Source organism: Diospyros lotus, chromosome 13 (assembly GCF_014633365.1).
Source record: "Diospyros lotus cultivar Yz01 chromosome 13, ASM1463336v1, whole genome shotgun sequence".
NCBI lineage: Eukaryota > Viridiplantae > Streptophyta > Magnoliopsida > Ericales > Ebenaceae > Diospyros > Diospyros lotus.
The window spans coordinates 30,458,440-30,471,512 of NC_068350.1; the positions used below are offsets into that span (position 1 = coordinate 30,458,440).

Sequence of the window (13,073 nt, forward strand, 5' to 3'; positions counted from 1 at the left end):
TGGGCAACAGCGGATCTGGGTAGCGCGAGAGATGTGGCCACGTGATCTGAGAAACGACCGTGCGATTGGAGGCGGCGACGGCAGCGGCGGCGGACGACGGTGGCGGCGGCTGGGTCTAGGGTTTGTGGCTCTGATACCATGTTATGTTATGAGAATAAAATAATCTGTGTATTCCACTAAGTGTACAATACAAGAATATATATACAAGTATTTAAAGTTAATTACACTAATACCCCTTACTTATCTTATTTAACAACTAATATGCATATAAAGGTTTTCAACCTACTCAACTTAAAGCCTTTAGTTAACTTCTATGCATATATGGACTTTCACCACCCCTCTAAAGAATGCTATCCTCAAAATTCATTTTTTGTTGCTAATTATCTTGATTTCATCATCATTTTATTCATTCACTAATTCTCAAAAATTTGTGTAAACATGGGGCATTGAAAGGTTCTATACATCTTCCCTTTCTCAACGCATTTCTTTAGACAAAAACTCTGTTTTTTCCTCTTTTCTAATGGTAAATATTTCTTAAAACACGGAGTGTGAATCAAATCCATGTTTAAATTGAAATTGAGATACTGATGCAAGTTCTTGATATTTTACTCTTGTGATAAGGCTTTGATGATGAAAATTTTGTACCTAAAATTATGTATGTGTTTCCTTTCAAAACTAAAATCAATTTCATCTTGTATGAGCATCACATTTTCAAAACACAAAACTGTCTTGTTTATCAAAGGAGATCGGAAAAACAAAGTTTAACATCTCTAAAAAATTATCCCCAAAGAACTTTTTAAATTTGGTGTCTTGTATTGATAAAATGAAGTAAAAATCCTTCAAGGAAAAACAAGCCATATGTCGACTTCTTAAGCTATTTTGCTTCTGCTTGTCGATTGATCCTCCTTGATCTGTCGACCGACAGAATAATAGTTCCTTAAAATTTGATGTTTTGCCTTAATTTGTCAACCAACAAAATGCTATTTACCAAATCCGTTGACCATTTGCTTCAAAATTGTCAACCATCAGAAGTCTTGCCCTTTCATGTTTTGTCTGTCAACCAATCCTCTATGATCTGTCGACCGACAGAATGTTTTACAAGAAGGTGTCAGCAGTTCTTTCCTAGACTGTCGACCAATTTTTAAATTCTAACTAATCTGTTGACCGATGCCTTGCATCTGTCAACCATTTCTATAGCAGAAATCCCCAACAACTAGTTTTTCCACTAATCTAAAATGCTTTTCCTATTACCAATGACTATATTCTTGCAAGATCTCGTCAACCACTATAAATAGAAGTCAGATGGATGATTCAAACTAGTGAAGTGATCATATTACAAGCTCTCAAGTGGTTCTTCAATTTATGCTTCATTATTCCATTCTTTTTTCTCTTCAAGGCTTTGCATTAACCTTGTAAAATTTATTTCCAAGCCTTGTATTCATTTGTGAGAAAAATTTGTAACTGAGAGGTTTGTCTCTCAGACTCTTTCGTCAATTGTATCATTCTATATCTTACCTATCTTGTAGTTAGAGGGCTTGCTTGGTTAAACAAGAGGTTGTACATTACAAGCTTGGTGCTAAAGAGCCTATCCAGAGAGAGAGAAGGATTATAGTGGATTGATTGAAAAATCCTTAGTGAGGAGTTAAGCTAGTGGATTAGGCTTGATTTAAATTGAACCACTATATATCTCTTGTGTCTTTTTTGTTTTTTGGTTATTATGTTACTTATAGCTCCTAGCAATTCTCATACAAGCATTAAAATCTTATTTTTCACTAAAAAAGATTTGAAACTTCAATCAAATTTTTAAATAACCCAATTCACCCATCTTGGGTATTAGTGCCATTACTATATAGCCCAACAGTTCTTCCCTTCTGAATAATATAGATTCATATCTGAAGAGTTTGACAATAAGTTCTTTCAAAATTGACTATTTGTTCCTTTGTTAGAGGTGTTCTAGAAATCTTTGCGATTGAGTAAATATCTCTATGAATGACTGGATTGGATCCACTCGGGAAAGGGAATAATTTGTACGAGTTATATGTTTCGTCACCACTTTTCGGAAAATCATCAAGTATGAACATGTTGGATACCTGTGACTCAATTGGTGGTGTTGCACCTTATATTTTGTAAGAAGGTCCTCTCATGAATAAATTTTCAAGGATATTGCATCACTGTTTATCAAAATTGAAACTTTAATTCTCTACTTGTCCTTGACAAACAACCAAAGAATAGAAACAAAAAGAGATTAATATACACATATGTCATGATCCTAGGAGCAATAAAAGGGCATTATTGTAATAGGGTATAATAGTTAAACAACAACAACAACATATCCAGCCTTTATCCCACTATGTGGGGTCGGCTACATGAATTCTAGACTTCCATGTATTTCTATTTTTTGTCATATCTTCATTGAGATCCATACACTTCATATCACAGGAGCGTCTCTTGGTCTCCTTCTCACATGACCAAACCATCTTAGTCTAGTCTCTCTCATCTTCTCCTCTATTGGCACTACTTCTATCTTATTACGAATAACTTCATTTCTAATTTTATCTTTTCTTGTATGGCCGCACATCCATCTTAACATCCTCATCTCCGCTACACTCGTCTTTTGCTCATGTTGGTATTTGACTGCCCAACATTCTGAGCCGTACAACAAAACTGGTCTTATAGTTGTCCTATAGAATTTTCCTTTCAATTTTAATGAGATTTTACCATCACATAACACCCTCGATGCATTTCTCCATCTTTTTGAATCACTGATCCCAAATATCGAAAATGGTCTTTTCTTTGTAAGATTTGGTCTTCCAATTTTATTATAACATTCTCCACTCTTGCATTCTTACTAAATTTACATTCCATATATTCTGTTTTCTTTTTGCTTAATTTAAATCCCTTAGATTCTAAATTGTTTCTCCATAACTCAAGTTTAGTGTTCACTCCTTCTTTTGTTTCATCCACCAACACTATGTCGTCTGCAAATAGCATACACCATGGCACTTCTGTCTGAATATCTTTAGTGAGTTCATCCATTATTAAAGCAAATAAGTATGGACTTAGTGCAGAACCTTGATGCAATCCTATTGTAATTTTAAACGGTTCAGTATCCCTTCCGCATGTTCTGACCCTTGTCTCTGCACCATGATACATGTTCTTAAGGGCTTGTATATAAGCTATTCGGACTCCTTTCTTCTCTAAAACCCTCCATAATACTTCTCTAGGCACCCTATCATAGGCCTTTTCTAGATTTATAAACACCATATGTAAGTCCTTCTGATGATCCCGATACCTTTCCATTAGGCGCTTCAGTAGATATATAGCTTCCATTGTTGACCTATGCCTATAAAAAGGCCAATTGTAAGTGGAGAGAGGGCATGCTGAAATTGATATTGAATCTCTATTTTTCTCTCTACATTTCTCTTCAAATCTCCCTCTCGTTTCTCTCTATTACTCTCTCCCTTTCTACTGTTTTCTCCCCCTATTTCTGCCTCATTTCCCTCTCCAGTCATTCTGTTCTCAGTTCTATTTCAATTCTGATTTCTTCTCCAATTCAATTCCTCCCCAATTACTTCTTAAACCTGTTATAAACCCTAGGTTCATGACAAAATAGTATCAGAGCAGTCACTCCTGGTTGTGGTTTCAAAAAATCAATAGTCTCCGATCAGATTTGAAGTAAGCAAGCCAGATTCAAAGCGTTGTGGTTTCGGAAAATCAATAGTCTCTGATCAGATTTGAAGTAACCAAGTCAGATTCGAAGCAGAGCAAGTCGGTCATTGAAGGCGAACTCAAGCAACTCTTAGCAGAAGCAGATGAGTTGTAGAATTCAGCGATTCCGGCAGATACAAGCGAGCAAGTAATTCTCGCTCGAGTCTTGAAGGCTAACCCGACAGTAACTTCAATTGTGAATTTAGTGAGCATTGGTTAGAAATTGCAAACGAGCAGGCCGAGTGATTCCGAATTGGAAGGCGACTTGGCCAGAAGGATCACATTGTGATTCCGGCAAAGTCTTAACAGTTGGGCTCAAATTTTGGAGGCGCAATTGGGCAGCTGGAGTAGGTGAGTATTGGAGATAAGCGTGATAACAACGGCTCCTGGGGGAGTTCTAGTTGATCAGAATTCCCAGGCGAGCAAGGCCTTCCCATCCTTGGAGCTGTTTGCAAGAGAGTTTCGAAGAAACTGCAGCCATCAATTCTCAATTTTGGAGAATTCCACTAGTTGCATCACAATCGCCTTTCGCTCTGCACCTTCTTCGATTATTCCGTTTGGAATTCTGTGGGTGTGGTCGCTTTGTTCGGAAGGCATGGTGGTGCTACAATTTTGGGTCGAGAAGCAATTCTGACCGAACGGGTGAAGCGACTACCTACCTTGATCGGAAGGCGATTACGACCCAAGTAATGAAGCTTCTGACCGGTGCGTTGTTGGTACTTCCGCTTTGATTGGTCAGTGATTTCGACCCAAACGGTAAGAAGCGGATCTGTGCGACTTCTTGAACCCATTGTAGTTGCTACCAGATTTCAGAAATACCAGGCAAGAGCAATTCCTTGGCCGTCAACTCCTTCTACTTGAGTTAATCAAGTGGCCTTCTTCAGTTGCTTCACCTTTCCTCCATTCCCAAAGCAAAGCACTCAAAAATAAGCTTCCCTACTAGGGCTACTTCAGCAAGGAGTACTGTTGTGACGCCCCAGTGTTGAAGCAATGCGGATGAAGAACCTTGAGTCCCAGGTCAACAATTTCACTCGACAGTCACTAATCTGCAAGCTCGAGTGGAATTACTAGAGATCGGATCCAATCGCACCCATGCAGCAATCATGGCAATGGATCGAAAGTTGGATTCCTCATTGGGGGGCTTGGAGAGAAGGATGAATGGAATCATAGATGAAGTCAAAACTCAATTCAGATATCAACTATAGAATTTAATGGTCATGTTCTATCGCCAAAATCAGTCATCTATGAATAGGTCGACTTCAAATATTCCAAAGAGTACTAGGAGGTCTTTTGCCACATCATTCTCTACTCAATCTAGTGTTGCATTCCCTGTTTTTCATTATGCAAGAACCATTCAAGGAGTTCAACAACCTGCTGGGAGCTTTTCTAATGGTCATATAGCCTCAAACAATCTCCCTATTGCTCTTTCTCAGATATCTAATGGCAGCTCACATGATCATTCAAGGGGGCAGGACACATTCACTGAAAAGAGAGATGTTGATTTCTCTTTTAGCCAAGGGGATTTTTCTATGAGTTATGATCATGAAAGTAGTTCTCTCCAGCAGCAACAAATTCAAAGGGGTGAGGAATTGTGGAGGCTGGTTGTAACTGGAAAAAAACTAAGGGAGGTAGCTAAAAAAGTTATAGGTTTTGCCGAAGGGAACAAAATTCCCGCTGTTGTATTGGTTCCTCCTCCAGTTGGAAAATCCGAATGCTGGTCTATTGCATTGACGGATGAACAGATGGTTGAAGACGGTGTGGCAGCAAGTCATGATGCTGTTACGGTTGAGAGATAAGAAAAGAGGAAAAAGCCTAGAAGGATAAAGAACGAAAGAAGCATTAGACTAATAGAGAAAGTTGGGATTGGATGAATAAGAACGGATTAACGTAATAAGTTTCTTGGGGACAAGAAACCTTTCAAAGTGGGGAAATTGTTATGACCCTAGGAGCAATAAAGGGGCATTATTGTAATAGGATATAATAGTTAGTTAGGGATATTTTACAAGTTGTTAGAAGCACATGGGTGCTGTTAGGATGTTGTTAGAAATTAGTTAAGCATCTACCTATGCCTATAAAAAGGCCAATTGTAAGTGGAGAGAGGGCATGCTGAAATTGATATTGAATTTCTATTTTCCTCTCTATAGTTCTCTTCAAATCTCCCTCTCGTTTCTCTCTATTACTCTCTCCCTTTCTATTGTTTTCTCCCCCTATTTCTGCCCCATTTCCCTCTCCAGTCATTCTGTTCTCAATTCTATTTCAATTCTGATTTCTTCTCCTATTCAATTCCTCCCCAATCACTTCTTAAACCTGTTATGAACCCTAGGTTCATGACATACAACCTCCCATGGCATGTTTTTTCAAGGACCTCTCACATTTAGAGCTATTTTTCATTATGTAATGTTGGATCAAGAAGATATGTTGGATCCCGGAGATATGTCAAGAGATCTTTAGAAGTTTCCAAAAACTGAAATAGGATATTACCTAATTCAGTCTTAGGAAACTTTCCTAAGAATGTTTATATGTATCTTTCTTTTCCTTTCTTGTAATTAGATTGGTTTCCCTTCTTGTATATTAGATTGGTTTCCTTTCTTGTATATTAGATTAGTTTCCTTTCTTGTATTCCTTTTCCTCTATAAGAGGATGTACCCATGTACATTCAAGATATAAGAGTTTTATTCTGATTTCCTACATGTAAATAAATTTTAGCATCAAGGTGGACATAAAAACATACTTGTCCTGCCAAAGTAATTTTTACAAAAATAACATCATGGATAGAAAAATAATTGAACCTACCAATGTTTCCAGGCCAACAATTTGCAGTTCGTTTTCCATCAAACAGTCATCATGGATTAGCACAACATCACCAACCTGAAAAGACAATACAACATATAATCCATTAACCTGAATGGAATTGCTGTATGACTACTCAAGCAGCTAAAACCTTTTCCTGTTACATAGGGTCAACTACTTGGGTCCTCTCTCTTTACATAGCTATAGGAGCCACAATTTTGGTTTAACCATAATGTGTCATGCCTTTCATTTATTACCACAATACAAGTTGGTTTTGGCCTCCATTCTCTACCAATAGACACAATGTAGTATTATGATTTCTCCTGAGAGACCTGGTAGTCTTCCTTGTATATAGCTAGGCCTAACTGATTTCCCCTCGTTTTATCTTCAATGGATACTACCTCCATAAGTATTATGCATTCATTAGTTCTCAATCATATTTCTCCCAGTTTTACTCATCACAGTTATATTCATTTTGTTTCTTGTAACTGCACCTCTTATATGGAATATATTCACTCGTTCTTAGTTGTGTGATAATATGTTCCTTCTAAATCACATATGTAATATGTTAGCGATAGCATAAACATAATGCATTCCTACATTTAGTCTATCATGTCTTATTTCTATGAACCTCAGAAACACTAATATGTCAATACTCAATTGACATGAGATGGAACACAAATCATATCAATTATCTTCTTATAAAACTTTTCCATATGAAGATGGTATTCAAACTTTATCTCATAATTAACTCACTAGAGGGTTGCATCAGGAAGAGCAACCAGCATAAATTCTTACACATTATTCTTTATCATGGATATGTATTGTCAATATGACTTTTAGAAGTCAATTGATATTATGAGTGTCATGCCACCAACCCTAAATTGGTTAGGATACGGTATAATAGATGATGATTGGTGCTTGTCAACAGTCATACTTACTACCTTACTGAAATTATTCACTTGGTAGTATTTGTCAGCATCCATACTTGCTACCTTTACTTTCCTACATTGGCTTTGAATAAATTTTCATTTCATCTCTATAATTTTTGGTCCAACCTATCTTTAGACCTCTTTATTGTAAAGGCAGTCTTAAAACTTCCAACTAAATATCAACCTTATCTTTTGTTTCATCAATTAAAATGACATTAGTAGCAAATTACCTTAAGTAAGGCATTCCTCTTTCCCCTTGTGTTGTTGATTATGTTTAGGAGAATTTGAGCAAAATGTTTGATATAGCAAGGCAGAGGAGCCTTCTGCATCATTTGACAGAGACATCAATTTTACTACTTCGGTAGTTTTTCATCTGTTTTATGTGGGCACCAACGTTATCCACTGTGGGCTTTCAGTTGAACAATTAGGGTATGTAGGGGAATATGCATGTGTGTCATCTTCTTTTCCATTTTTATTTTCGTTTTATTGGTGCTTTAAAGTAATTGAAAATAAGATGCGTAAGACATGATTAAAATGATTTGGTTATGTAGAGAGGAGACTAATAGCGGCTTCTATAAGAAGAGGAGGGAATGGAAGAAGCCTTTAGTAAAAGAGGCAGAAGATGACCAATAAAAACTTGATGAGAATTTTTTAGGTATAATACGAGGTAGAAGGGCCTTATAGAAGATATGGCCATAAAAAAAGATGATTGAGGAACTAGAATTCACGAAGCCAAATCCATCTAGTGGGATCCAGGCTTGATATGTTGGTGGTAGCGATGGTGGTGCTTTAAAGCAATTACTGATACTAACATGAACAATGCAAGCTTCTTTGTTTTTGTTGCCAGAGGAGTTTCAACACAGAAGGGATTCCCTGTATTCTGGTCTGTAAGATGGGTCTTCAGCCTCCTATGTACTTGAGTCTTTCTTTGGGTACTTTTAAGGCAAAAAATGTACAGGGTGATGTGATAAGATATCAAAGGCTTGATGGGTCCAAAGAGGCAATTTGGGGGGGGGGGGGGTGTTCACTTGTTTACAAGTATACTACCAAGCCTCTGACCAAGTGCCCTTCACTACTCCCTCCTTGGTATACAAAGAACTGAAGTAGCTAAGTGACACAAGATAAAATTCAAATACCACTAGGTGGATTAGGAGACAATTTGCTCCCATCTCCAACAAAGTGGATTGGGCATTCAGAAGTTAGAAAACAAAGCTCTTCTTCAGAAATGATTGTGGAAATTTGCTTGCAATTGAGAGCATCTCTTTTTCAGATATGGGCTCTTCTCTTCATACGAGCAATTTCGGGGCAGGGTGGAGGGGGGGGGGGGGGGGGGTGCTATCTAGGTTAGATGCCTTTTGTAGGGCTATTTGTTTTCAGATAGGTATTGTATACGATATGCTTCTCGCCTTCTCGAATCACTTTCATCATGGAGATTTCACATTGAAGAAGACATTTCTGCTTTATTTCAAGTAGCAAAATAGGAGGGTAAAAATTGTTTACTACCAACATTAGCTTTACTCTTCAGACAATTTCAATGATCAAAAAATCAGGCAGGCACAGTAGATGCCAGCAGGAGTTGATGGTGCATGGTGCTTTAGAATTTCCTTAGGCTGTCTTGAGGTGACATCCTACTAGGAACCAGATCATGCAAGATATGGCTTTTTCTTGCCAGTAATTTGAATGCTATGTGGAGAACAGGCTATACAAAATATTTAAGATCATAGATAATGGTGTTACATCTGCAAGGCAGATTGACAAATTTTTTTATTATTCTTTTTCTTATGCTTGTGGAGGGTCTGTGAGAGGAAAATACTCCTAAATTGCTTATATGCATGTTATTAAAACGCATAATGGAGCAGAAACACATGTCATAAAATGTGAGGCAAATATTGAAGCTTTCCAATTATAATTAGATTACATCAAGGATTTTCATTAAGCCATTCTTTTTTTTTTTTCATCGTAACAAATGAATTCACTAAACATATTTAGGCAGAGGTGCTTTGGTGTGTGCTATTTGCAAATGGCACTGTCCTGGTGGATGAAAGGAATGAGTGAATAATAGACTCAAGATATGGAGGAATGCTTTAGAACCTAGGGGTTTTAAGATAAGCAAACTGAAAACTAAATATATGGAATGTAAGTTTTGTAAAAATACAAGTGTGGATAACGTTACAATAAAGATTGTTATTCCAAGAAAAGATCAATTTGAATATCTTGGATTAATCATCCAAAAAGACAGAGAAATTACTGAGGATGTTAATCATACAATTAAGGTAGGATGGTAAAATGAAAAGGTGCATTTGATGTTTTATGTGATAATAATATTAAAGCAGAAAGAAAAATTTCAGGGTAAATTTTGTAGACCGCCCCTGAGGTTTGATAAAAATGCATTGACCACTCTTATGTTTTCAAAAATGACACCCCTACATTTTCAAGAATGACATCCCTATGTTTTCAAGAATGACATCGACCTCTCTTGACTTTCATTACCCAGTATTAATATTAGGGAGGAATTCATAATTAACCTGGGTCAAATGTACAAAATCGTTTTTACCCATTTCACAAAAAAAAAAAACATTTTTTATCGTCCAAATAAACTAATTGCACTCTATAGCCACTTTTATGTAAGATACCAAAAATACCCTTGATGAGATTTTAAAATAGAAAGTCCACATTGCCCTTAGTCTCATTTACCAAAATACCCTTGTCTCTTTTATATAACATTTCCCCTCTCTCTCTCTCTCTCATCTTCTAACATTCACATTATTCTCTTTCTCTCCATTGCCAAACCATCCAAACTCAGTCATTCTTCATACATTCAATCTTTTTGTTTGTTGGGTCATTCAACCTTTTTCATCAATCGCAACGACCTCATTGAAGTCCCATTCAACAAATTTCTTTCTCTCCAACAAACAATTTCACTAAATCTCAAGGTATCGATTTGATTTCTATTTGTTTTGTTTTTTCAAAATTATTTTTGTGTTCACATTACTTATTAAGGTTGTGTAGAATGATTGTGGTTGTGATTAGAACATATTTTGGTAGACATTATTCTAGATCTGTACTAATTTGCGTGAAAAAAAAATCGAAATTGCACATCGTTATCGGGTTTTGTGGGCCACAAAACCCGGTAGGGTATATTTATCGAGTTTTGTGGCCCACAAAACCCGATACGATTTTATATACTATTTTTAAAATAATATGAGTATTTTGTTAAATAATTTAATGTATTATTCAATATATGAGTAAAATAATATAAAATATTTAATACAATATATTTAATTTTATTATATTATTTAACAAAATTTGACGTTTTAAGCATTTATGCCTAAATGTGTTATGTTAAAATTCTCCAATGTTTTTCATAAAATTTTTAAGAAAATTTCATAAACTACATATTTAGTTACAGAAGATATAACAATAATATTGTTGTTGGTTATAAGTCAAAAATCATGAATTTGAATTATACAAATCATCTCCTCAGAAAAAGAGAAAAAAAAAATACAAATCTCAAAAAATAAATAAACTTACTAATAGTTATGACTTGGTTTAATTGAAAAATTTAACCCAGTCTGGGTGTGTGTGTGTGTGTGGGTCCGTTGCATCCATAGTAATGGTGAGACTAATTTCTTCCTCCTCTGAATCTTGCAGCAATGAATCTAGTGTCGTTGGTCATCGTGTGGAACGAGGAATGGAATGATAATAAGTACATTAGGGGTCATAGGATAAGTACATTAGGGGTAATAGGATGTGTGCATGAATCTACAAGAATACGACTTTTACTCAATTGGTTGAGATTGTGTACACAGTGACAGAAATTCATAAAACAAGGTACAACATCACCATTCATTTTTGTAATGGAACACTCGAGCAAAATATAAAGTGATGTATGTTGATATGATTTGTAAAGATGCTGGAGTTTGTAACCTACGTAGTTAGCTGCAAAACCAATTTCCTTCATATAGTGGTGGTAATCAGAATTCAGATGTTGCCATTCTATTTACATTCGCACGTAGTCCACTGCGAAAAGATGATTTTGGTATATATGGTATGACTGGTTTGTCAGATAACGCTTCACACAAGGATGACAATTGTGATAATGAAACAGATGATAATGGTGATGATAGTAGTGGTGGTGGTGAAAGATGAGCAAGTCCAGAGTATCCAGAAATAAGATTTTCAGTTTCACAATTTGAGAACAATCCTTTACAAATAAACTGGATCGTTCCTGGTGTAGAAAATTAAGCAATTGAGGAAATGAGACCCGAAGTGTTGATTCCATACCAGGGTGATCTTTTCTACCAGGGTGCACTCTTTAAAAATAATCAGGAACTAATTTTGGCCTTTGGACAATAATGTGTTGATGTGAACTATCGAGTCAAAAGTTTGTGCACAGTTTGATTTGAGGCCGGTTGCAAGGATGTGAACTGCAAATTTCTGCTTCGTGTAAGATACAGACTCGATTGTTCGTTTTGGCATGTGGTGAAATTTATGCCGAGTCACACATGTACTGCAAACGTCTATGATTCACATTTTTGGAGTATGAAAGCTATTGTCATCGAAAGTTTGTTCTCAGAAAGAGTGGCGAGCGGTGAATATATACCTAAAATGCTAATGGTAGAGTTGCTGGAGCAGCATGGTGTGCAGATTATGTACACTAAACTTGGAGGTTTTTATAACATGCAAAGAGACTCACTTATGACAATGTGGATGAGTTATATAAGTAGCTACCCTCATATTTTCACATGTTAAAATAAACAAATTCTGGCAATATCACGACAATAGAGACAAATGAAATTAATCGTTTCTTATATTAATTTTTGCATGCGGAGCTTCCTTTCAGAGTTCTTAGTCTTACATAAGACCGATTGTTGCCGTTGATACCACCCATTTGAAAGGTGAACACAAAGGGGTGAGATTCGTTGACACTTGCTAAGATAGGGAAGAGATGATTTATCCCATCGTTTTTGGATTCAGAGAAGGTGAGTCTGACAGATTATGGATTTGGTTTTTGGCGAAATTGAGAAAAGCTATCAGCGTGCGAGAGAATTTGGTCATCGTTTCCAATCATCGCCAAAGCATTGCAAATGCGACGAACCACGTCTTCCCTTCTGTCCCACATGTCTTTTGTTTCTTCCATCTTAAGTAAAATTTAAAGAAACGTTGTAGACAACGAAAAGATGTGATGGTTGCATTCTACCGTACAGCATACAACTACACCACAGTAGAGTGTGATACATGCTTGGCAGAAATTCAGTTGATGCATCCTCAGACGCATCTGACATTGATGGAAGCAAGATCGGAAAAGTGGCCACGTGCATATTGTTTGAGAAAAAGATATTTCATTATGACCGCCAACATTGTCGAGTCTCTTAATAAATGTATGATGGAAGCACACCGGTTGTCTATAACAAGTACACATGAATTTATGAGACATATGCTTCAGAAATGGTTTAGTGATAGGCGTGTTGTCATTGCCAAACTTGAAACTAATGTGACATCGGCTACAGTAACACATATCAACTTGGCCCATGCCAAAACATTAGACTGAGGATGTCATGTAATTTTTGTAATACAAGGGACTACATGCCAAGGAAGGCGATGGGATAGTTGACATTGATGCAAGTACATGCAATTGTCACA

At 36.5% G+C, this 13,073-nt stretch overlaps 1 protein-coding gene and 1 non-coding gene across 6 annotated transcripts in view; both read right to left on the reverse strand.

Moving 5' to 3' along the window:
- The window catches only part of LOC127788771 (uncharacterized), a 37,622-nt gene that overhangs the window by 6,638 nt on the left and 17,911 nt on the right, over window positions 1–13,073 (reverse strand). For 2 of the 5 annotated variants that reach the window (XM_052317378.1, XM_052317380.1), the window contains exon 3: window positions 6,502–6,576. The exons of 1 other annotated variant lie outside the window; for it this stretch is intronic. In XM_052317378.1, coding sequence (XP_052173338.1) covers window positions 6,502–6,576 — 75 coding nt within the window. Of the gene's footprint in view, window positions 1–6,497; window positions 6,577–13,073 lie in introns of all 5 variants that reach the window. 2 more of the 5 variants (XM_052317377.1, XM_052317376.1) reach the window with 1 other exon arrangement.
- LOC127789426 (small nucleolar RNA snoR35) lies at window positions 4,975–5,055 on the reverse strand. Its single transcript, XR_008020593.1, has one exon. It is a non-coding gene; the product is annotated as a small nucleolar RNA snoR35 (small nucleolar RNA).